Here is a 25,653-nt window from a genome sequence, read left to right as displayed (position 1 = left end):
ATTCGAACTCAATTATATAACTATAATTTAGGATTTAAGACGAGTAGCTAAGTTAAAAATAGTTCATGTAGTTCTTTTTATTCACTAAATTATGTGAAAGAATATTTTTATTATAGTCTTGTTTCTCTTTATAAATAGTATCACCATTTAATTAAAAAATTTTCACTTGATTTTGTTCGGAACATCTGCAGAAGGGTTAGCCGATCATGTACCAGGTCAAGTAGGCAACCCTTCAAGGGAACCTGCAGCAGCTGGCCAGGCAAATTATAACCAATACCAGTATAGGCTCATGGTGCATGGCAATGGCTACGGTTACTACAATACCTATGAGGAGAGCATGCAAGCAAGATATCCATATTTGCACAATACACAACACCATTACCCATCTCCTCAAGTATCATACCCATACTATGAGCTGCCCCCCATGTACTTTCCACAAGCGCCGCCGCCGCCACGAAACGCCAAGGCTGGTGAACCTGACCTGTGCAGTATTATGTGATATTTGTTGCATAATGGAGTGAATTTATCTTTTAGTTTGATTTTGTTGGCAATTTTTCTAGTGGGGTCAAATTACGGAACAAGGATTTGGTGATATTTAACAATGTTTTTTAGTTTTTTCAAAAACTGTTCCATGTCATCGGAGATCTGAATTTAGAAATGAAACATGCAAAGCATAATCTAGGTGAAATTAGGAGAGAATCTTTTACGCCAATTTATTGATTGCGAAACAAGAGCAAGTTGAAATGAAATATTTAGGTAGCGGTTAAATACTGTATCGAGATCGAAGAGACAATTATTTTTAAAACAGATTTATTTTATATTTTTAGATTTATTTTATATTTTTATTTTTTCAACTACATATATTTATATCTTTTTTATATGTAGCACGTACAGTAATTGTAACCTGAACAGAGAATTTTGTATGTTTATGGTCAGAAGGCAGCAATCATTCTTCATGAATCACCTGTCCTCATTGCCTCTTCTTGCCTCAGCAATGCAGCATTCAAGAACTCATCCATGGCTTTGACAGAAGACCCTTTAAAATCTTTAACGGCATCCATAATCATATCCCTAACCTCCAATGCTTTCTTTCTCATTTCCTTCCCCTTCTCTGTCTCATCCATTACCAACATTATCTTGTTCACTATATCTTCATGCCTAACCCCACAGCTCTTCCTTCTAGCCACCTCCACACAAACTCCAATTTGTTCTTCTAAAAGCATGACATTGTAGAATTGCTCTTCTGCCATTGGCCACCCAATCAATGGCACGCCATGGCTTAAAGATTCGATTATCGAGCTCCATCCACCATGACTTAAAAACGCTGATATAGACTTATGAGACAGAATTTCCACCTGTGGTGCCCATTTGTGCACTAATAACCCTCTTTTTGAATCTTTCATTCTTTCTTCAAATCCTTCAGGCAACCATTCTGTTGCTTTGAATTCCATGTTGATGTCAAAGCCAATAGGTGGCCTAACAACCCAGATAAAATTCTTTCCACTAGCCTCCAATGCGACTGCCAATTCCATCATATACGGTGCAGATATTGCATTCTGTGAACCAAATGATATGTAAAGAACTGAATTCACAGGTTTGGTATCAAGCCAGTTTTTACACAGCTCAGTTGTAGTTGCAGCTTGATCTTGGCTTCTCTTGGAAAGGAGAACTGGCCCAATTGACCAAACTGGCTTGCCAATTTTAAGCCGAAAATATTCCAATCCAACCTTGTCAAGTTCCTCCACTGTGTTCAGCAAAATCCCATCAGAATTCATCCATTCAGGGAGCACATTCTGTAGAAACACAGAGTAGAGATCACTTCCATTGACTACTCTCAAATTTTCTGCCAACTGTGTTACGTGAATTTTAGAAGCTTCAGGGAAATCTGGTACAGTGAATTCATCAGAATTCTTCATCTGATGAGGCAGGTTTAACCACAGATAGTAATGACATGCAATACCAAAACCTCCACTTCCAGAAAATATGGCATGAAATGCACCGAACTCATGTGCAATCTCTGAGCACCAGCCAAAGAAAATGTCAGTGATTATACAGAGTGGTGGGTGGCCATTTTGTTCCTTAACAAGATCAGAAATGAGTTTCCTGAACGAAGGTTTGAGAGACAAAGAAGCATGGAGAAGGTTGGCTATAAGATGGTTAGGAATAGAGTCAGTGTTTTCAGTGCCTGGAGGCAGGCCATAGCCTGAGCTATCGAAAGGGATTTCAAGAAGGTGAATGGAGCAGTTTATAGGGATCGATGATCTTAGTTTGTTGATGTTAAGAGGAGTGTTAACAAAGGTTATGGTATACTTCTTCATTTGTTCTAGTTGAAGGGCTAATGCTAGGAAAGGTATGATATGGCCTTGTGCCATGAATGGGAACATCACTATGTTCTCTTTTCTTCGCAACATTTCTTTTGAAAAAAGAGGGTGATGCAGTGGAGAAGAACAGGTGGTGTGCTAGCAATTAATGGATGTTTGAGCACTTATATAAAGTTTTAGAGTTTAGTAGTCAAGGATTGATGATGATCACAAAAGGATTTTCCTTGGTTTTAGTTTAGGCAGTGGATGTACGTATTATTCAGGTCCAATTATTCACACATGATCGTACGCATTCGTGTCCAATTATTCAGGTCACGCTAACAGACCTTTATGATGTTGGGTGGAATAAGGGTCTAAAACGTTTCAAGAATTGAAGTGGAAGGATCGGCATGGTCTCAAATAGAGTAGAAGGTCTGGTATAAATAAAAGTTGAAAATATAAGTGCACGATGTGATTTTTGGTCAAGAAAAACGATATCCTACATAAATCAAAACCATTGAAGTTCTTTGAAAACCATTTGTCCTGTAAAACTAGAACAAGAATTGAAAATCCACAGGTGATTATAAGCCAGAAGATAAGCATGATTTTGATTCAGAAACTGTATAAACTTTGAACACACTTGTTCTTTTCGTTCAATACCTAACATGCATAATAATGAGTACCTAGACAAGTGAATTTGCATTTGGCCTTGTTATCAGGCATCACCCATGACCAAGAAACATCGTGAACAATGTTAATGCGTGCGTAACCACTGAGGCACACCAAAAGGAAATCTTGGAAGACTATATAGTCTTATATTAATTGGTCTTGATCATCAAAAAAACATTTTCTCATGACTAGAAATAGCCACCCAAGTTTTTCAAAAATACGACTGTGATGGCCTTGCTGTTTTCATAGGCTGTCAAACAGAATAAACCCTAGGACCATAATAGTTTATGCCTATTATAACCTTTAGGTTTGTAATTCAGCAAGACCAGACGTGGGTTTGGCACAGTACTCATCTAGATATTAAATGTGTGGATGCTAATATGGTATAGCATACTTTTTAAAAAGTAATTTATAATTGAAAAAATTAATGTTACAGTGATGTTTTTCAGAATTTTTTTTATTTAATATATTATTCATTGAAAAACATCGAAAGAAATTAATTTGATATTTTTTTAGACAAAAAAATTAAAAACAATTTCAAAAGCAAAAGTTATCAAGGTGTCAAATAAGCACTGCATCAAACTTCTAATTAGCAAAATGCATGTTGATTATTTCATAATGATGGTATGATTAAATCTCAGATAGGCAGAAGCCAGGGATGTTTTATGCTCACCTATCTTAGTTTTGTCTTTTCTTTTCTTTAATGGTTAGGGACATTTTTAGAATAATTTTAAGTACCTATAAAAAACTCAAAAAAATTCAAATACAGTATAATCAAGTGATGATCCTTATGCATATATACATGTAAAATCCAAATCTGTCTCTGCCCAAATACCCATCAAACGTCTCTTTAGTGTCCAAGTGTTTTTAGACTAGATTTTATAGGATATCAAGACTAGATTTTTGCTCGGCCAAAAAATTATGCATATCCCCACTTATGCATTTATAAAAAATAGTATTCTTGGTACATGGTTATGTGTGTATTAATATATTTTTTTATAGAAATGTTAAAATTAATTCTATGAAATGAAAAAAAAAATCAATAAAATTTGAATAAAACCATTTATATATAACATAAAAACATAACGTGTAAATACGAATAAAAAATTCACTTAAAGTTATACTAAAGTTTATCATGATTATACTATCATTACAGTTTTTATAACAATCCTTTTATTCGTTTTAATATTTATGAGACAAATATTAAAAATGTAAACATGAATAAAAGTTTAATTCCGTCTTTTGACTAAGAGTTATTATTATTATTATTAATAGAGTTTGTCAAAAGGTATATATCATTTCTATAAATGAATAAAAAAGAATAAGAAAATAACCAAATATATATCCTGCATAAAAAATTAATAACAAATATCGAATTTAATAATTTGTTGAATCTTAATTTAATTTTATTATTTTTGGATTTTAGTTATATGTATAGAAATTAAGAATATAGGTATGATAAAAAAAATTATAAATGTTTTGTTGAAAGGAGTCTTCTTAATTTCTTAGTAATAAAAATTTTATGAATCTTTTCATATTGAAAGGTTAAAATTAATGTAAACAATAACAAATTAAAGATATTTATGTGCGTGTTTACAAAAATCAAGAGATTTTATTGCTGAGGACCGAATACCATTGAGCCAATGGTAAACATAATAAAAAAACTGAGTTTTACTGTACACAATAATAATAATAATTAACAACATTCCACAAAATACCATAGGACAACATTGTAAAAGCTCTTAGTTGGAACCTATCTTTAACAAGAACACTCCACTACAAAACAACTTGATCAATAGATTTTGGCGTACATCTTTATTCCAGACCAGTTCATGAAACGCTACCATGGATTCCAGAATTCATAGCAGTGAAGAAATAGATGGTTCACATTCTCAATTCTATTAGTACAGAAATTAAGGATACATTTTTTGGCTTAGTTAAATTAATTAATCTCCTCCGTACTAGGAAGTTCCTTGTACAAGTTATATCTTGGAGTAATAACCATAAGAACAATTCAATCTTACGAGGAGCTATGCCTTTCCATATCAGAAATGTGAAAGAGAATGTACCTGAAAAGTCAACTCTATCAATAATGTTACTGCAAGATTTGATATATAGTATACTTTCCTTTGATGTCAGCCTCCCATTGTTTCAAATCCTCTCTGTCTGGACTCAATTTGACCCCATCTATCATTACAAGGAGCTGTTGGGATTGTGTTTGTTCTGTTTATTGTAATTTCCACTTCCATTGCTATGTGCCGAGCCTAAATCCCCCCATCTCAGCTAATATAGATGATGACGAAGTTGATAGGGCATAGAGTTAAGGGAAACAGTCTCCTAAAACCTCACTGTTTAGCCACCTGTCTGTTCAAAAGCTCCCCCCATTACCAACCTTGAAATAGCACCCCTTCTTCAAGATAGTTGACACTTCTGAACCTGAGTTAACAATGGAACAAATACCTTTTTTTTATAGTGGAAGATTGAAAATGGAAGGCCATTGACATAAGAGGGCTTATATTTCTTATTGATAATTTCCTGCCATACTCCAGGATTTGAATCTCCTAGTCTCCAAAGCTATTTGAATAACAATGCCTTATTCTTCCTTGTAATGAGCCCGCACCCAATCCTCCTCTATTTTTTTTCTCTTACAACCACATTCCATACTACCTTACAGATCTTCCTAGCATTAGAGACACCATTCCATAAAAATTATTGTTGCCCATTTTAGGGCCCCACACAAACAGAAAAAATATATAAAAAATACAAAAAAAATCAAAAAATATTGGAAGAAAATAAAAAACAATATATCAACAAGAAGAGTATACCAAAATGCCTAGGAAATTGCTGAAAATTGGTTGAGGAATATCAAATATACAAGATTGAAAATTTTGACAGTTATTTTCAACTGATGAAGGCTCTATTGACAAAGAAAATTCAATTTGAGGAGGAAAAATCAAAATTTGATGTTTAAGGACTCAATTAGAATTTTTTTAAGATTTATTTGAATTTATTGAGGGCTTAATTTCAAGAAAAAAATAATATTTAAAGTTAATTTAATATTTAAATTGAAGAAATTGAAGTTTTGGAGTCGAATTACAATTTTTAGGAGTTAATTTGCTCAAATCATGAGCTTAATTGCATAAATATTGAAGTTTAATTGGCAATTAGGAACTTGATTGAAGAAATCCAAAATCAATGATCAAACTAGAAAAGGCGCGTAAATATAGGGACTGAAATTGACCAAATCAAGGGTCAAATTAAAGAAATTGAAAGTTTGTTGGTCTATTAAGGGTCAAAATGCAAAACTTCATAAACAAAGATCAAAATAAAATAGGTGGCCAACTTAGAGGGTGATAATTGAGTTTTATCAGGGGTGAAATTGCATGAAATTAAAAATTTTAAGGCGATTACTGGTGTAATTAAAAGAAATTGAAAGAATTGGAGCTCAATTGAAATTTTTTAATCCTAAATCAAAAACTCTAAACAACACGTCATTCAAACTTAAAAAAGAAAAGGTGAGCGACACGTCGTTTGATCGATTGGCCTATGTTTTTTACAGTTTTGACTGATCAAGTTAGCAACTTCAAACGTATGAATGTGGAGCTACAAACCTCCAAATTGAGTAAGGTTGGATTCAACTGAAAGGTGTGCATCCCCTCTACCAACGTCAGGTGGTCTAAGGCAACGATGATGTCATAATTGCTCGAGCAAGACCTAGAAAGAGGAAACCCATTCAGCCCTAATAGTACAACTATCATGCAAAAACAGACCTATTTTCCATGTGTTCGCACACAAAGTCTTCTCAGTAGGTCCTTATCAGGGGGTTTACAACAATTCCCTTAAGATCAAGAGATCAGAAATGGATTCAAAACCTCTCAAAACTCTAGCAAAACCTTATAAATACCCCCCAAGCTTAAAGACAGAGGAGAAAAAAAGGATAAGAAAAGGAAGATAAATATCAATAAAAAACAAAAGTGTAGAGATACAAGAGCCTAAACAAAAGATTTATTAGTTTTACAAATGTATAAGAGGCAAAATTTTTCAAAATAAAACAAAGAGAGAGTAGCTTTTCTAGGTATACTTTTATGATCCTAAGCACGTCCTTTGTAACCTGCTTTTGATATTTTTTTTATTTACTTTTGTTTTATATTTATGTTTATAAGCATAAAAAAATATTTAAATGTTCAACAAGTAATGTTGTATTCACCTATTTGTTGTTGTGGTTTTTATTTAATGATGTTTATTTTAAAGTTTTTTCATGTTTTTAATACATTAAAATTGTTGTTCAAGTTTATATATATATAATGTTGTTTTAGTTTTTGTTAACTTAAGCTATGTATGTTAAAGCAATGGTGTTTTACCCTAGGTTGGCTAGGTCTATTCTTGCACAAAATGGATTCAGAAAATCAATTTTGAATCCATGTTGTGTGAATATATAGTCTATTTTAAGTTTATGTTTTTTTGATTTGGTACCTCTTGATTGATTTTAATGTTTTGATGTTTTTATTTTATTTTTTTGATTCAAACATGTTTATGTATGATATTGTGATTTGTGTATTATATTTTTCTGGGTTTTTAGGCAATGTTCTTCGTGTTCTTGGAAAAACATTGTCTTAGACCCTTTATTTTAACCAATTCCAGTCTATTTCTTTGCACATAATCCTTCTTTATGCATGATTAACCAATAATCTGGTGTTTATTTGCATCAATAACACAATATAAATGACTTCTAATCCTAGGATTTCAGTTTAGGACCGAAACCTATTTTTATAAAAATTGTGATGTTTAAGTGAAAAGTGAAGTAAATGAATACTAGATTATTGATCCTTGTGTGATTTCCAACATGTATATGCCTTTTTTTTACCAAATCTAGTCTATTTTGGAACCCACGTTGTTGGGTTCATGTTTGGTATTTTATATTTTTTTGTAGTGTTTAATCTTAAAATGATTAATATCCAAAATATTATTAGAGATAATATTTTTATTACCCACTTTAATATAAGGATAAAAAACATGTATGCGGTTAATATCCAGAATATTATTGTGAATAATACAATTCATTCACTTCAAATATAAGGATAAAATTCACAAGGAATTTCATCTAAAATGTTATTTGGAATGACGCGATAGTAAAAAAATCCAATTTTATCCTGAAAGAAATCTCGATGATAATTGAGAATATTTCACATTCTCAAACCGAGTTCTTCACCTAGAAAATTAGGGTTTGTTCATCGGATCACATATATCATAGTAGACTAGTAGAAATAGACATCATTAGACCATAACAAATAATTAAAAAAATATATATAGTTTACCTCAGATAAGGCGTATTGAGGATGTTAATATCTTTTATTTACATAATTAGTCTCTTGCCTAGAATCTCTAGAAAAAAAAGAACCAGTTAGAATTTTTAATAGCTATAATTCTATATGGAAACTTTCCAACTAACTAAAAAGATTTTTCAAACCCCATCCAAAAAGAGTGGTCGCAATGTCACAACCTCATGATTCGAGGGTAGGACAAAAACCTTAGTTGAATAGAAGATATAACTTGAGCAACACCCTTTGGCATTAGAAAAACAAATATATAATACAAAGGAAGTGAGGACAAAACTATTTTAATGAAACAAACCCTATCAGCCATGCTTAATAATCTTCCCTTCCACCCTCCCAGCCTTGTATGAATTCTATTAATGACAGGCTTGACAAGATAATACAAGAGAAATTCTGAAATGTTTTCTGTATTTTTCACTAAGAGAGTTACAATATATATATATACATCAAGAAGTATCAAATCCCTGAATTCTAGGATTGAATAAACATAATCAGATCCTGTAAAATACTAGGCCTAGACAATAATTGAAATCTTTAGAGAGAATCAAGGGATATACAGCTATGACAGAAATTAAACAAGGAAAGAAGAATATAGTGACAGATATGAAAGAAATAGAATAGGAAAAGGAGAATATACTGACAGCTACAAAAGACAGCTATTAAAAGAAAAGGAGAATATATTGACATCCCCCCTCAAATTGATGCGGGTAAGTCGAACAACATCAATTTGCTATTGAGAAACTTATGTCGTTGGCGTGTCAAGGCTTTTGTAAAGGCATCAGCTATTTGAAGATCAGTATTGAGATGAGGAAGAGTGATAACACCCCTAGTAAAGGCCTCCCGAATATAATGACAGTCCACCTCTATGTGCTTGGTGCGTTCATGGTAGACTGGATTTGCAGCGATTTGAATAGCACTAGTATTATCACCATGAAGTGGAGTAGGAGCAGTTTGGGGAAACCCAAGTTCAGAAATAAGACCACGTAACCACACAATTTCAGAACAAGCTGCAGACATGGCGCGATACTCAGCCTCGGTAGAAGATTTAGAGACACAATCCTGCTTCTTACACTTCCAAGAGATCAAGGCATCTCCAAGAAAAATGCACCAGCCTGTGAGAGACTTCCTAGTATCCGGGCAGCCAGCCCAATCCGCATCACTATAGGAAGTCAAGGTAAGAGTAGAATGTTTAGGAAAAAACAACCCACGAGTAGGGGAACCAATTAAGTATCTAATAAGACGACGAACTGCAGCAAGATGAAGATGTCGAGGTGCCTGCATAAATTTGCTAACTATATGGACAGCATAGGAGATATCAGGCCTGGTAATTGTTAGGTAGATAAGACTACCAACAAGTTGCCTATATAAAAAAGGATCAGGCAAAAGCTCGCCTTCATCTTTTCGGTATTTCACATTCACCTCCATTGGTGTATCAACAGCAGTAGCATCCTTTAAACCAGCTAGCTCAATGAGATCCTGAATATATTTATGTTGATTTAAGAACAAACCATGATCTCTAGAGTGAACTTCCAGCCCCAAAAAATATGTGAGATGTCCAAGATCTTTCATTTGAAATGTACTATGCAACATATGTTGAAGCTTGGTGATCAAACCAATGTCATTACCAGTGAGGATAATATCATCGACATAGACTAAGAGAAATACCATACCAGTGGTGGTCTTGTAAAAGAAAAGTGATGAATCATATTGACTTTGTGTGAAGGAGAAGGTGAGAAGAGTGTTGCGAAACTTCTCAAACCAGGCTCTAGGTGCCTGTTTCAACCCATACAAAGAGCGTCTTAGTTTGCAAACATCATTAGAAGCCTTTGTGGACATACCAGGTGGAAGTTGCATATAAATCTCTTCCTTAAGATCCCCATGCAAGAAGGCATTTGTGACATCCATCTGATATAAAGGCCAAGCTTTAGAGGCCGCAATAGCAAGAAGTGTTCTCACCGTAGTCATCTTAGCAACGGGTGCAAATGTTTCTTCATAGTCGAAGCCATATTGTTGTTTATTGCCAAGAGCAACCAATCTAGCTTTGTATCTATCCAAAGATCCATCAGACTTGAGTTTCACAGTATAAACCCACTTGCTACCAATGGGCTTGACATGTGGAGGACAAGAGATAATATCCCAAGTATGATTGGCCTTAAGTGCGTGAAGTTCTGCCTCCATTGCTTGTTTCCAGCACTCATGTTTGCTAGCCTGTTTATAACAAGTGGGAATGGAAATAGAAGACAAAGTAGTAGACATAGCCACAGGAGTGGAAAAACCATACCTGTCAGGAGGTTTGTGAGGTCTAGAGCTTCTACGAAGAGGAAGGGGATCATAGGAAATGGGCAGAACAGGATCAGATGTTGCAGGAAGATGTGAAGGAACCTCAGTGAGACCTAGAGAAGGAGCAGAAGCAGGAGTGCGTCTATGATAAACATAACCAGGTTTAAACCTTTGTACTGGTGCTGGCGACTCAGGAAAAGATGGTAAAACAGATAGAGAAGGAAGTACTGAAGGCTGTTGGGTGCAAAAGAAAGGCTGATTTTCAAAAAATATGACATTCCTAGAGACACGAGTTCGACGTGCATGTGGATCATAACAAAGAAATCCTTTTTGGGTGACAGCATAGCCTAAGAAAGCACACTTGACAGATTGGGCAGTAAGTTTATTTCTCTCATGTGCAGGAAGGTGAACAAAACAAACACATCCAAAAATATGAAGATTGGAATAATTTGGTGCATGTCCAAACAAACGAACGTAGGGAGAATCATTGTTTAAGTGGGGAGATGGTAAGCGATTAATCAAATAAACAGCAGTACACAAAGCTTCACACCAAAAATGAGAAGGAACACATGACTCAAGGAGAAGAGTTCGAACAATATCAAGAAGATGACGATTCTTTCTTTCAGCCACACCATTTTGTTGTGGGGTGAAAGGACAAGAACGTTGTGATATGATCCCATGACTTTGAAGAAAAAATTGAAATTCATTTGACATATATTCACCACCTGAATCAGATTGCAGAATTTTGATTTTGGCAGAAAATTGTGTCTCAACTAAGGCAAGAAAGGCTTTAAACACAGAGAAGACCTCACTTTTAGATCGAAGAAAATATACCCAAGTAAAACGAGTGAAATCATCTATAAATGTAACAAAGTATCTGTAATGTTCATGAGAAATGACAGGTGCAATACCCCATACATCAGTATGCACGATCTCAAAAGGTTTGGTGGTGCGGGTTTTATGCAATGGAAAAGGAAGTGTTTTGCTTTTACCAAGTTTGCAAGATGCACAATCAACAATATCATTATTAGAAGAAGTCGAATTTTTATTTCCTAGTAAACCAGATTTAAACAAGACTCGAAGTACATGAGAATTAGGATGTCCTAAACGTCTATGCCACACCTGATTATCACATTGAACAGCATTACATGCAACATAATTTGACATAGGAGAGGGAGATAGAAGCAAGGGAAATAGGCGTCCCACTTTAGGTCCCTTCACGATCATCTTCCCGGACACTTGATCCTGCACAAAACAACCAGATTTGGAAAAATGAACATCACAATTGTTGTCAACTAATTGGCCAACAGATATAAGATTAGTGGACAGCTTAGGAGACACAAAGACAGTATTCAGAAGGGCTGAAATATCACCAACAGCTGTGATAGACAAGGGATTACCATCGGCAGTACGAATATGAAGATTGCCTTTATATTTTTGAACATTATTTAAAGGTAAGGCAGTGTTGGTCATGTGATTGGAAGCAGCTGAATCAAAATACCAAGGCTTAGGAATAGAATTTCGGTTACCTGAAAGGCCTAAAGCAGAAAGGGCAGAAACTATCATTTGTTGGACCATTTCAGGGGTAATAGAGGACTGACCAGGACTAGGAGTATTTGAGGAACCAACCGAAACATTATAGGCAGTTTCAGATTTCTTTGGAGGCCGGATGGAGCAGTCTTTGATGATATGCCCTGTTTTCTTACAATAGTTGCAGAATTTTTTAGTACAAGTAGTGGCAATGTGCCCAAATCCTTTGCAGCTATAGCACTGGACATTTGACATATTTCTACCTCCTTTAGACCTCCCTTGAGCAGTGTATGCAACAGGAATTGGAGTGGAATTTTGAGCTTTTTGCTCCAAGACAGCCTGTGTAATGATCCGTTGTTCTTCCCTGAGAAGCTCTCCTACACAGATATCCAAGAAAGGAACTGGTTCTCTATTCATCAGGTTGGACCTGATTGCTTCAAATTCCCCCCTTAACTTCATTAAAAACTGATCACGCTTGCTGGTCTCATGCACACTTTGAATAGCAATAAGTCCTTCAAGAGGTACACTTGCATACACAATGTCTGTGTATTCAGCCCAAAGATTTACAAAGGAAGAGTAAAACTCTTGTATTGACATGCTGCCTTGACTGAGTTGACCCAACTCGAGTTCCAATTGGAACCTTCGTGCTGTATTGCTTTGGTTGTAAACTTTCTTCAGGTAATCCCACATTTCTCTAGAGGTTTTGTAAGGCTTGAGATTGAGAAGCATGGAGTGTTCCATACTTCCAAGGATCCAAGACATAATCTGAGCATCCTTCACCTCCCATTTCACATATTTCTCCTGTTCCTGCTCACTGTCAGGTGCAGGAACTGTCCCAGAAATATGACCCCATAATTCCTTTCCCTTGACAAAAATCTGAAACTGGAAAGCCCAGGCAGAATAGTTCTTTCCAGTGAATCGAACAAGAAAATGTTCAGATCGTTCTAGAGACATGATTTAACTAGAAACAAGAACCAAGAGATCAAGTCCAAGAAAAACAGAATAGAAGAACCAGACAAGGAACTAGACACAAGATGAATTGATTTCAGAATTTTGGCTCTGATACCATGACAAGATAATACAAGAGAAATTCTGAAATGTTTTCTGTATTTTTCACTAAGAGAGTTACAATATATATATATACATCAAGAAGTATCAAATCCCTGAATTCTAGGATTGAATAAACATAATCAGATCCTGTAAAATACTAGGCCTAGACAATAATTGAAATCTTTAGAGAGAATCAAGGGATATACAGCTATGACAGAAATTAAACAAGGAAAGAAGAATATAGTGACAGATATGAAAGAAATAGAATAGGAAAAGGAGAATATACTGACAGCTACAAAAGACAGCTATTAAAAGAAAAGGAGAATATATTGACAAGGCTTCCGGTTGAAAGAGCGTTACCACCTAATGAAAGTCCTAAATATTTGACTACTAATTATTGCATCCCATTTACAGCAGATGGTACTTGCCTTTCTTGCCTTGCTGTTTATTTTTAACAGGGAACTTTTATAAAAGTTTACCCTCTTACCTTGCACCAATCCAAACCATCTTAAAATCTTCTTTAACATGAAGTAATGTAGTGTAGTTATTCGGTATAAATACTAATATATCATCTGCATATTACATATGACTCTTAAATATATACAGCTACTATAATCAATACCCTTTAAGTATCCAAAAGTTGATTTTTTTTAAGAGCATGTTTATTTTTATATTTCAAAGGTGTTTTTAAAAAAAATTTAAATTTTTTTTATTTTTTTACTTCAAATTAATATTTTTTTAACAACCGTTTCTACACTCTCAAACACTTCTTAAAAAGACTGTCAACGTCTCCACGGCTAAGTTAAATAAGAATGGTGAAAGAACTTACATGGTTATTAACTTCAGGGGTTTGTGGTATTAGTCGAAGTACGTACAAGCTGATTCGAACACTCATGAATTTAAAAAAAAAAAATGGTGAAAGAGGATCACCTTAACATAATTCATGCTTCACTCCAAACTCTTGACTAAGTGAACCATTGATTAGTGTAGAAAATTTATTACCGGAAATGCATTTGTGTATTAGAGATATCCACTTGACTTCTTCCAAATACACCCATATAACAGAGTCAAGGACGACGTGAAAATCTACTTTCAGAATAAACCCATGCTTCCCACTTCTTTTCACTTCATAAACTATTTCATTTGCCATTATGAATCCATAGATATAAAAGTTATTTGATTAGCACTGATCGATTATGCTTGGCATGAGAACTTTCAATCTTGTGGAGAGTAAATTTTCAATAATCTTGTGCAAACCATGCACTAAAATAATGCCTAATCGGCACATACTCATATCATAAAATTGTGTGTGTGTGTGTGTGTAACAAAGGTTGTAATCTAAAATAGTAAAAAAATAATGTAAAATCTCAAGAGACTCTCAAAACCATAGAGAGAGTAAAAAAGAAGAAAAAATTATATGATATATAAATACACATCTGATGAGAAAATATGAATCTCTCTCTCTCTCTCTCTCTAGAGTTTTGGTAGTCTCCTAATATTTTTCTTAGCTATTTCTGCCGATGGTAGCATTTTTTCCTTCTTTTTTCAATGTTCTTTTTCAATGGTCATAGATTGAGACTTTTTGTCTTCAGCTTTGACGTTTTCGTTATGTAACATATATAGTTTATCTTATTTTCTTAATAATAATAATAATAATTAACAAATATATTCTTTTTCACTCCCTCCCTAAGCTAATTAAATTAATAATATCTGGCTTGAAGCCAACAAACTCAATTGTTGTAATAGTTTAATTTATTTTATTTTATTTTATTTTATTGCAATATAAAAATATTGCCATCACATCTCACAAACACCAAATTAATCATATTATAAGATCTAATTACATCACTTAATTAGCCTTTCAAAACTCTACCTAATCCTTGACCAAACACTAGCCTAATTTTGTTACCATTGTCTATGGCTGATTGCATCCTTATCCCTTCTCTAGCTCTTCGACACTTACTTCCATCCAAAAAAAATAATATTTTTCCATGAGCCAATAATCTGTGAGCACTCAGGAGAAACTGGGAAAGTCCATTTGAATGATTTCTGGGAAAGTCCATTTGAATGATTTATGAACACATAAATTTCTTACTTACAAACTTCTTTAAATGAGAGAGAGAAAAGACATATTTCATTTGGTTATTGACTAATAATGGAAGTACTGAAGCAGAAGAGATGAAAACATACTTAATTAAAGAGATAGAAACAATGATTTTCTTTGTTATAGTTTTAGAGTGAATATTTGTAAATAGAAAACATTGAGTCCCCTCTATCTCTGTTTCTTCTGTCTCGATACACAATTGCAGATGCTAAATCAATTAAGGCAGAGACTTGTACCTGCAAAGAACCTTACATCGTAAAACCCTATCCTGGACATAAAACCCTGGCATCACCATAATCTTAACCCGGCTCTGACGGTGTGATCTCTGCCTATCCATGAACATATCTTCCATGAAATGTGGATCAAAGTTTCTATTTTCTTCAACCCTCAAAATTCCCAGTGGTGGATTGAATGAAAAGGCAAGCAAATGAAGCAACCATATGCATTTAGCAGCAACAAAAAAGGCTTGAAGAAGGTGTTCAGGCCATGTTGCAGTCCAATTTATTGTTGTAATAATACAACTCATTTTCTGATCACAAAACTTGCTAAACTCTTCACTGTAGTACTTCGTCCCTTTCCTTAAAACTTCATTCCAGCTTAGATTTCGCAATGCAACGAACGACGAAAACTGTGCTTGACGATCTTGGTTTGGGTCTAGATTCTTTGGTGAGCCATTCTTTTGAAACACACAGTTCTCAAAATCTTGGTAGAGTGATTGGTTTATTATGGCTTCCAAATGGTATAGTACTGCCTTTGAATACTTTGATTTTAGAGACAGTTTATATGGTTGAAGAAGCAAGTTCAAGCTGTCCATGAGAGTACTATCTGTTTCCTCAATCTGTCCTAAAGTCTTGCAGAATTGTTTCACTGAAAGTCTTGCTTCTGATACTATCTGCAAGAAACCTTCCACCATCACCTCTTCACTTACCGGCATCAAGTTTTCTCCGTTTCCATCAATGGATTTCCCTCTATTTGGCAAGTTTCCGAGCTTTTCGACAACTTGTGAGTCTTTTGTTTGTGTTGCTTGCCTTAAAGCTTTCTTTAACTCCTCACAGTAACTCTCCAAGTACTCAAGCTTGTACCTTAGGTCCCCCAACGAAGATTTCATCTCAGCAACCTCCGTTAAGGCTGCATCTCTATGCTCATTTGCTTCCATCAATTTTCTCTTCAATGATTCAATTGACAATATCCCCAAGTCCTTGAAAGTCTGCGAAACCTCCTCGGATTCGGTTTGGTTCGATGAATTATCATTCTTCTGCTTCTTCCTTAACTTAGGAAACAACCAAGACATCACTCTTCGATTTTTCGGTTGTGATTGAAGGGATGAATGAGAATCAGTCAATGGCACAACAATATTAGAATGCTTGCTATTCCTGGTCACCTTTTCAGACTCGGTAGTTATAGTAGCTGGTTTGCATCTATTGAAAGATGATATGGATTTGAAGTCTGCCAAGCTATTCATCCTAGAAAACTTGTAAGATTCTGTTTCAGGCTGATACACAGTGATGTTGTTTGCAGATGAACTAGTGACAGATTTTTGATCTTCAGCTGGACAAATATTGGATATATCAGAAGGAATTCCTTTCCTTGACGACGAATTCTCCTTCTTATAATCTGATAAAACCGTTTCATAGCCACTTCCTCCTTCTAGGCCAAACTCATCCCAACTTTCTGATAATGTTCTTGCTTTTGTAAGAATCTGATGATGTCCCGGTAACCGTTCATCCTCATAGCTCTATAGAAAAAACAACAGAATTCATTACCATTTGCAGTAAAACTTCCATTATCATACATTAAAAGTAGCAATTATCCAAGAGTTAAGAGATTTTTTTTTAATTATTAGGAATGAAAATCAAAGTAAAAATCCATGAAGGGAAACAATGAAGAGGCTAAAAATTGCAATCTTCGTTAAACAATAAAGATTCTGAATTTAGATTTTTTTTTTCCACTGTGAAAAATGATCAAACTGTTCTATGAAAGAAAAATCTAAAATTAGGAAAATCTAATGAAGGAATCTATTAAAGATTAAAATAACTAATACATAAAATAAGATTGTAACAAATAATGTCCCAGTCATAATATATATTGTCATAAATCATGTTGTTTTGCCAGTTCAATCACAAGAGTGAAAGCTCCTATTTGATGTTGAAGCAAAATATAGCAAGAAAACAATGAAGCAACAAAAGAAAATTAATTATAAAAAATACCCTTTTGAAATAATGTTAAAATGCGAATAACAATAAGTAATTAACCAGTGAAGAAAATTCAAAATAAGCTGAAACTTACAGGGGTAAAAACAGGGTAATCTTGAGCAGAAAAGTATGGAACAGAGCGTGAAACAGGGGAAGATGATGGGAATCTGAGATTAGCAGGGCTGTTTCCTTGCATTAAAGCAGCATGTAAAGCTCTAAGATCCACTGCCTTAGCAATGGCAGCCTGTAATTCTTTTCTACTAACATCCTGGTTGGTGTTGTCATGGTTTTGTAAGCTTTGCAAGGCAGCAGCAGCAGCCATGAAAAACAGAGCATATAAACCGAAGAAAAGAACGAAGTTTGAGCAGTTCTATGAAGTTATAAAAAAGAGCAAAATGGGATTTCAGTATCTAATAGTTGGATTGGATTTGCAGAGATGAAGATGATATGATATCTAATGAAGCTAGCACCAGAAACATAGCAAGAGGGAGGGGGAGGGAGAGATAGGGGTATCTAAAATCCAAGGAGCTTTTGTCTTTGTTCAAGATAGAATTTGAGCGTGTGAAGAAGTTAGTGATATGGGAAGTTGTGGTAGTTTAGGCATGACATGAATAGGATCTGCAGCTCATAAATATATCTAGATAATATTTAGATCATAAATTGAAAGGGTTAATTGAATATGATTAGCTTCGGGTGACTATCATCAATACCATATATTCCATTTGCTTTAATATTGGGTAATTATAACAAATAATCATACACGTGGTTTTTCTACTTAATATACGCTGAGAAATTAAGTCTATTATTATTAAAAAGTTGATTTAATGGTTAAATATATTTTTTTATTATTTAATATTGATATTAGCATTTAAATATGTCTACGTACATCAAAACTATATGAAGATTGTGTTTTTAACACCCAAACTAGTCTAAAAAAAAAAAAAAAAAACCAGTAAAGAAAAGAAACTCAAACATTAGGCATGGTTTATGGTAACAATTGATGGGAAAGAATTTGAAATTTGGTGTTGAAAACTTTAAGAATGTTAATAAATTTGAAATTGTAGATTCAAAGTTTAATAAAGTTGTTTTTATTCCAATTGTTTAAAAAAATAATAGCTTTTGGTGTGGAAAAAGAAAAGAATGAAAAGCCACATGAAATAATCAATTTAATTTAATAATTTATGTTATGAGATAAGGTTTTAATATATGATTTATATTATTTTTTAATATTCTCCTTAAATGAAAGCTTTTTAACTTAAAACTTGTATAGACTCATATTATTTTATGTTTAATTTTTATCAAATAAATAAGAATAATAAAATTTAAACTCGTGACTACTTGGTCATCAAAACTTTAACATCATATTAAAAAATTATTTTACTCTAATAACTTAAATTATTAAAAAATTTAAGATATAATTTATATTATTATTGAAATAATATTCAAAGCATCATGCACTCCCACGGCGAAACTAGCAGCAGAAGTTCTTTAGCATCATCAATGTCAGCTTGACAGAAGAAAAACCAACCCATTGAGTGTTGCTAAAGAAAGCTGAGGGAATCATTTCTTGCGGGAAATCATGTGGTATTGTACTCTTTCTCTTGTCTCTCAACCTTTTGAACACCCAAGGACTGTGAGCTTTTACAGTAGCAGAGTCACAAAATCAAAAGCTAGTCTAAACTTAACATTGACAAATTTATCTTCTCAAGTGGTGCTGTAACTTATGTTTTTTAAATTATTTTTTATTTAAAAAATATTAAATTGATATTTTTTTATATTTTTGATATGTTAATGTTAAAAATATAAAATACATCATTTTAATATCTTTTCAATTAAAAAATATTATTCATCGTGTTACCAAACACACTAAAATCGTGTCTAACATTATGGTAATGGTTGCTTTTCAAAATGTTTTTTACTTGAAAAAAATATTTTTTATTTTTTAAAATTTGTTTTTAACATAGTACATCAAAATAACCTAAAAACATTAAAAAAAAAAACATTTTCAATACAATAATAAACAAGTCTTGAGCAAAAAAATTCATATCAGGGTTAATTTCCCTTGATGGTTACTGGTACTCTGAGCTGTCCAAATGCAGTTTTTGGGCATGGGGTCGTGTGTGGGGGACAGACATATCCAATACCTTCCAGACAATCTTGTGAGGTTTGGTGCCACAGTGGGGACAGAAATGAGCCTTTTTTTTATTTCTTAGAAAATTTAAAAAAATATCCACCACAGAATATGCAAGTCCCCCTATTAATTCTTTAAAAAATATTGTTCCTACTTTAAAAAAGAATATTTTAATTCATTTATATATCCTGTAAACTGAGACGTTAGTTAGTTTGCATAAAGTTTAACAACTAAGAAATATTATATATTTATTAAATGGAATTCCAAGTAGGAGTAGGACTATATATGGTATAATTAAATTTGGAATTCGTTCTTTTCCATAACCACTTTGTTTATAAAAATCTTTAGTTTATTGAAATTAACTTTTGTGAGCCAACCACCTCATGAAAAAGTTAGCAAGGTTCGCCGATCATCCCCCACATGCCCAGAAAAAAAAAGGTGTTCTTCTTGTTTGATCAAGACCGCCACAAGTGCATAACATTATTTCTCTTGATTAATCAACACCATTTCATTATCATTATGAACCTCAACCAATGATCAAATAATGAGTTCTTAAAAGCCCACAAATCTTGAAGAGGTTAGTGTGTTTGGTATTTTGGTATATAGGGTATTTTATAAAAATAATTAAAAGACTATTTATTTTTATATTTGGATATATTATAAAAAAATATTTAACATGAAAAATATAGTTACACCTAAACCATGAAACAAGAAAGTTTGGAACCTAATCAGAAGTTAGGTTTCTTTTGTTTTGACGGATAACAAAGTTAGAAAAGAAGTTTGTGACATGTTGTTAAGCAAGGAGGAGACAAGTAATTATGATTACAACATTCAAAAGCTATATGTTGAAAAAGAGTTCGTAATGCTGACAAGTTACAATGCGAAGGGGAAAAAAACAGAGCTTCCATGGCTAGGGCTCGACTTAGATGTCACTGATTATGCTATTATGTTCATGTCTGCAATCAAAATCACGCACGCAGGTCCCATCAAAAGAAATTAATCACATTAATTCAGCATTATTAGTTACTTTTGGAAAATTCTGTACATGCATGAAAACCATGTATCAAAGTCTTACGAGTTGACTTCGCAACTGATATAAATAATTTCCAAGATTATTGTATTAAATATCACAATTACGTATATGTTTATTTGAAAATATATTAAAATATTTTTTTAATTTTTGACATTAATATATTAAAATTATAAAAAATATAACATTAAAAAAACATAAATTGAATGTTTTTTAAAGTGAAACTCATACAAAAATAAATGTCACTGCACTTCCATCACTCACATTTCAATTTATGTTTAAATGAGCAATGAGTTATCTTTTAGAATATCTTTTAAGTAATGCTTGTTTAGCGTTTTAAAAATACAGAGACAGAGATAAAAAAATATATATATATAATCATGTTTATTTTGAGATATAAAAAATAAAGATAAAAATATAAAATAAATATATCTCTATGATTCTTTCAAAACAAGAAAGATGAAAAAACATGTTTTCTTTATCTCATCTAGTCGAGATAGTAACGAAAACACTCATTTGATCTGTGCTGATAGCGTGTTTGGGAGTGTGGTTGTGGTTATATTTTAAAGTATTTTTCACTCAGAAAAATATGTCAATAATATTTTTTTATTTGTTAAAAATTATTTTTGAGATCAGCACATCAAAATAATTTAAAAATATCAAAAACATCTTAATTTAAAATAAAAAAAATTATTTTTTTTAAAAACATTTTTCAAACGCAGTGTCAAACACCCATAGAATATCCCATTGGCATTTCTCTTGCTCGTATGATGGAGAACATGGTTGCCCATGGTTCGTTCCTGTTAAGATATATATGCTAATGCATGCGCAAGGGGATCAGTCACTAAATATGAGAGAATGGATTACACTTCAAGACATCATTTTCAGGATAACATGCAAGCACCCAATGATCAATGCCACTTAACCCCTAAATACTTCCCCTTTAATTTATATATACGTGTGTGTGTGTGTGTGTGTGTGTGATGATCACTATATAGCATGGACGCAAGTTTCGATCAAAAGTGGATAAAGGGGCTGAGATCAACTTTAACTATGAATAAATAAGTAGTTGATCTGATCAAGTTCTTCGTAAAGAGCTTGGTTTGACTAATATAAGAAGTCGAGGGGCTGCATGAATGGTTTTTTTGCCTTTAATCCTCGAAATTCAGAAAAAGATTACATGTTTAATTACTTGATTGTAGATACATGTTTGTGAACATATGCAGAGTACCTTTCCTTTTTCCATTTCCTAGTCATTCACAGCCTAGCCTTTCAAATAAAAACAAGAGAGAGAAGGCATTGGTGTCTTTTTCTCTGTGTTGAAAGGAATAAAGAAATCAACTAAAATAGTCCAAGGATACCATCAAGCACATGAGCAGCAATATGCAGGAAGCATGGCTCCCTTTTTCATTATGAGATCCATAATGAAAAAGGAAGCCATGTTGAGTAATGCTCAAGGTGAGAGTATGTCAGACTCGATTTGAAGAAGATCAGTCTGGTTTCTAGATCACTCTTTCCGATCAGTGATGAATTATTTTTATTAAAATGATCAATCGTATTGTTAAAAATCCTTTTAGATCAACAGATTCACTGAATTAATTAAACCATATAATAATAATAATAAAATCCGGCCCATAATCTGGGGAATCAATCGTTCCGGTCCTAAGTATTAGAAGGTAGATACTATACAAAACCCTTGAATCAGGCATAAGTTCTTGCTCGAGAGATTGATGATATTCAGACAAAATTTGCATGGGTTTTGATTATGTTTTCTTCTATCAAATTAACACCTACTAATTGGTCAATAATATGAAGAATAAATGTACAGCTAATTTTGTCTGAATATCATCCGACACAACAAAAACAAATGAAGACTTAGTCTAATGAAAAGAATTACTTGCAGTCTATGCATTCAGGGGTGTTTATATTCCGGTTCAGTTTGGATTACAAATCTAACCAAATCAGAAATTTTACTTTCTAAAAATTTCAACCCAGATCTGGTCGTTCGGGTTGGCTTTTTTGCTTTAAAGACCAGGAAACCAATGTCTTTCACAGCCTTCCAGCGAAAGATCTTTCGCAGCTCCCATAAACTGAGAGTTCCTCAGATATTGTCATTCTCATGTCCACTTCATCAAGCTGTTTCATGCAGAATGGGCATTGGAATTAGTTTATCACTTGGATAGGATAGAAGTAGACATATTAGAGGCAGAAGCATCAGTTTGACACATACACAATCATGCGAATAAAGATCTGTAAGATCAATCGCTATTATCTGTTAAGTGACAAGTGAACATATATGGTTAATGAAACCTGTCTGCAGTTGGAACGTATAGGCTCCCACCACAACTTATCGCCTCATTGTTTTTTTGAAAGAAAGAAAAAATAGATGACAAGTTGTTGTGTTTTCTAGATTTTAATTATTGTGATGGTTGGAAAAATAAATTTTATATTTTTTTATTTAAAAAATTTAATTTTCAACTTATTTTTAACTCAAAACATCTAGAAAATAGCCTAAATATCTTGACAAACTCATAAATATCCTTAAAAACCACACAAAAAACCAAATTAATCTGTAACAAAAAAATCTTTTCTGACTCAAATAAGTTTTTTTAGATAATTTCAAGACACAAAAACACCTAACTAAAACTCTCATCACCAAAGAGAATTCTTTAACACCAACATCTATTATTTTGATGGCTAAAATGAATACCGACATTGTTTTTCTCTTTTTACTGTTGAAATTTGGTAACCTCCCTCTCATTTTTCAAACGAAAGGCTAAAAAATAACAAAAATAAATTGTTATAATAAAAGTAAATTAAAAAAACATTAAGGGACTTGATATGTATAATTTTTAATTTTTGAAGATTAAATTAGACCTTTTGTGTTAATTTTAAAATCATTACCTATTTGCAACACATTTTCTATTTTGATTTCATATCTTTTAATTTTATTTTTAATCTATAAATTTGATCAAAATATCCTTCAATTTTACCTAAAATAATATAATCACAATTTTCAAGTGCCAAATTAAAATAAATAAAATTTTAAATAATAGATACATAGGAAAATGTGAGAGAATGAAAATAACACTGTGAAAAGCAAAGTTTTAAAACTCGGCCCCATAGGTCGATCTGGGACCCGGCCGACCCGGGCTTGGGACCGGTCCGGGTTGAGGCAAAAATCCGCTCGGGAATTGATCCGGGGAAACTCGGTCCACCCCGCCAAACTCGGGTGAGACCCGATCAATTTTTTTTTATTTTCACTGTACGTCGTTTTTTTGCTATCTAAAATGCCAAAACACTGAAAATTGAAGACAGAAGAAGAATGAATCAATAAACCTAATTAATGTTACTCTATGTCTTTGAAACTCAGCTGAGGAGCTGCAAACGTCTGACCATTGATCTCAGCAAAAAAGATTTGAATCTCTTTCTTTCACTCTCTGTTTTTTTTATTCTTGGCTGTTTTCTCATTTCTGGTATCAATTTCAATTTCAGCCCAGCACCTCAATTTTTGTAATAATCCTTTTTTTACTCGTTGCAATCAATTTCTCTAGCCCGATTTCTGCATCAATTTCTCTAGCCCAATCATCTCAGCCCTCAGGTATGTTTCTCTAACCCAATTTCTACATCAATTTCTGTCTTTTCTTCTGCCGGTCACCTCTGTTTCTATAGCCGGATTTCAAATAGAATTGTGTTGTTTGCATTCAAAAACATTATTAAAAGTCCAATCATCTTTCTTAAATGTTTTGCTAACTTCGTTAAAATCGTTCTCAATGTGCAGGAAGAGGACTTCATTTAATGGATGCGATTGAGGAAGGGCAAAGCTTGCATGAGCAGTCAGATGAATCAGTCCATGATAAAGTGGAGAAGGAAAGCGATAACATTGACCAGAAGAAGAAGAAGAAGAAGAAGAGAATCCAAGGAGCATCAATAGCCCGATTTCAAGTTTCTCTAGCCCAGTACCGGATCAATAACTGGATCGGTTTCAAAACTACGGTGAAAAGTGAAAAGATACTCCTTATATATTTTTAGTAATATGTGACTTTTACCCTTTTCTTCATTTTATTTTCTCGACCTTTTATTTAGGTGAAGTACATACAGGTTCAATGTTGCTGCCGTGAAAACAGTGCCCACGGATCGCGATCCTGGTCAAGCTACTGCAAACGATCCCCACCGTCGATTTCTTCAAAATCCACGGTTCAAAAACTTTCCCCGAAAAGAAAAGGCTCTTGAATTTCAAGAGAGCCCGCCTAAAAGAAGCAATCCTAGTGTTCGCTACACTCTCCACCCGGATCTCCATCTCCACCGTTCATAACATTACAGATCAACTATGTAGAATACATTTCATTCTTCGCTTCTCCCTCTCATTTTCGCCTATAAAAATCGTCAGAGCCTCCATTCACTACCCACCAAAACAATCAAAACCCTAATTTCCCCCTCATTTTCGCGAGAAACAAACAGGTTCCCGAACACCCAATGGCCCGCACAAAGCAGACAGCGAGAAAATCGACCGGAGGGAAGGCCCCAAGGAAGCAACTAGCGACTAAGGCTGCCAGGAAGTCAGCTCCAGCCACCGGAGGAGTGAAGAAGCCCCACCGATTCAGGCCGGGAACGGTGGCGTTGAGAGAAATAAGGAAGTACCAGAAGAGCACAGAGCTGTTGATAAGAAAGCTACCATTTCAGAGGCTGGTGAGAGAAATAGCCCAAGATTTCAAGACAGACTTGAGGTTCCAAAGCAGCGCAGTAGCAGCACTTCAAGAGGCAGCAGAGGCATACCTTGTTGGGTTGTTTGAGGACACCAACTTGTGTGCTATTCATGCTAAGAGGGTCACTATCATGCCTAAGGATATTCAGCTGGCCCGTAGAATTAGAGGGGAGAGAGCTTAATCAACTTAGCTACTGATATTAGGTTTCAGAGTGCCATGTCTGTCTCTGTTTGGATTTCATGTTATGGTAGATTTGGTGTTCGTTTTCGTTGTAAATCTTTTCTGGATTTAAATGAGAGATTGAGATGTTTATTTTGAATTCAATTCT

At 33.8% G+C, this 25,653-nt stretch overlaps 3 protein-coding genes across 3 annotated transcripts; 1 reads left to right on the top strand and 2 right to left on the bottom strand.

Annotated features, from left to right (window-relative positions):
- Positions 1–953: 953 nt before the first annotated feature.
- On the bottom strand, positions 954–2,411 carry LOC133682699 (UDP-glycosyltransferase 92A1-like). Its single transcript, XM_062106183.1, has one exon. It carries the CDS (start codon positions 2,409–2,411, stop codon positions 954–956), a length of 1,458 nt encoding a protein of 485 aa, XP_061962167.1.
- A 12,916-nt stretch (positions 2,412–15,327) lies between these two features.
- Positions 15,328–18,070, bottom strand: LOC133682200 (IRK-interacting protein-like). Its single transcript, XM_062105519.1, has 2 exons — positions 17,553–18,070; positions 15,328–17,001 (listed from the first exon to the last, which is right to left on the bottom strand). Exons 1-2 carry the CDS (start codon positions 17,778–17,780, stop codon positions 15,484–15,486), a joined length of 1,746 nt encoding a protein of 581 aa, XP_061961503.1. The 5' UTR covers positions 17,781–18,070; the 3' UTR covers positions 15,328–15,483.
- Positions 18,071–25,013: 6,943 nt separating this feature from the next.
- Positions 25,014–25,644, top strand: LOC133689905 (histone H3.2). The gene has a single exon (XM_062110011.1). It carries the CDS (start codon positions 25,096–25,098, stop codon positions 25,504–25,506), a length of 411 nt encoding a protein of 136 aa, XP_061965995.1. The 5' UTR covers positions 25,014–25,095; the 3' UTR covers positions 25,507–25,644.
- Positions 25,645–25,653: the final 9 nt, after the last annotated feature.

This window comes from Populus nigra, chromosome 1, assembly GCF_951802175.1.
Source record: "Populus nigra chromosome 1, ddPopNigr1.1, whole genome shotgun sequence".
NCBI classification, from domain to species: Eukaryota; Viridiplantae; Streptophyta; class Magnoliopsida; order Malpighiales; family Salicaceae; genus Populus; species Populus nigra.
The sequence above is the reverse complement of the archived record's forward strand: the minus strand, read 5'-3'. Positions and strand labels throughout refer to the sequence as shown.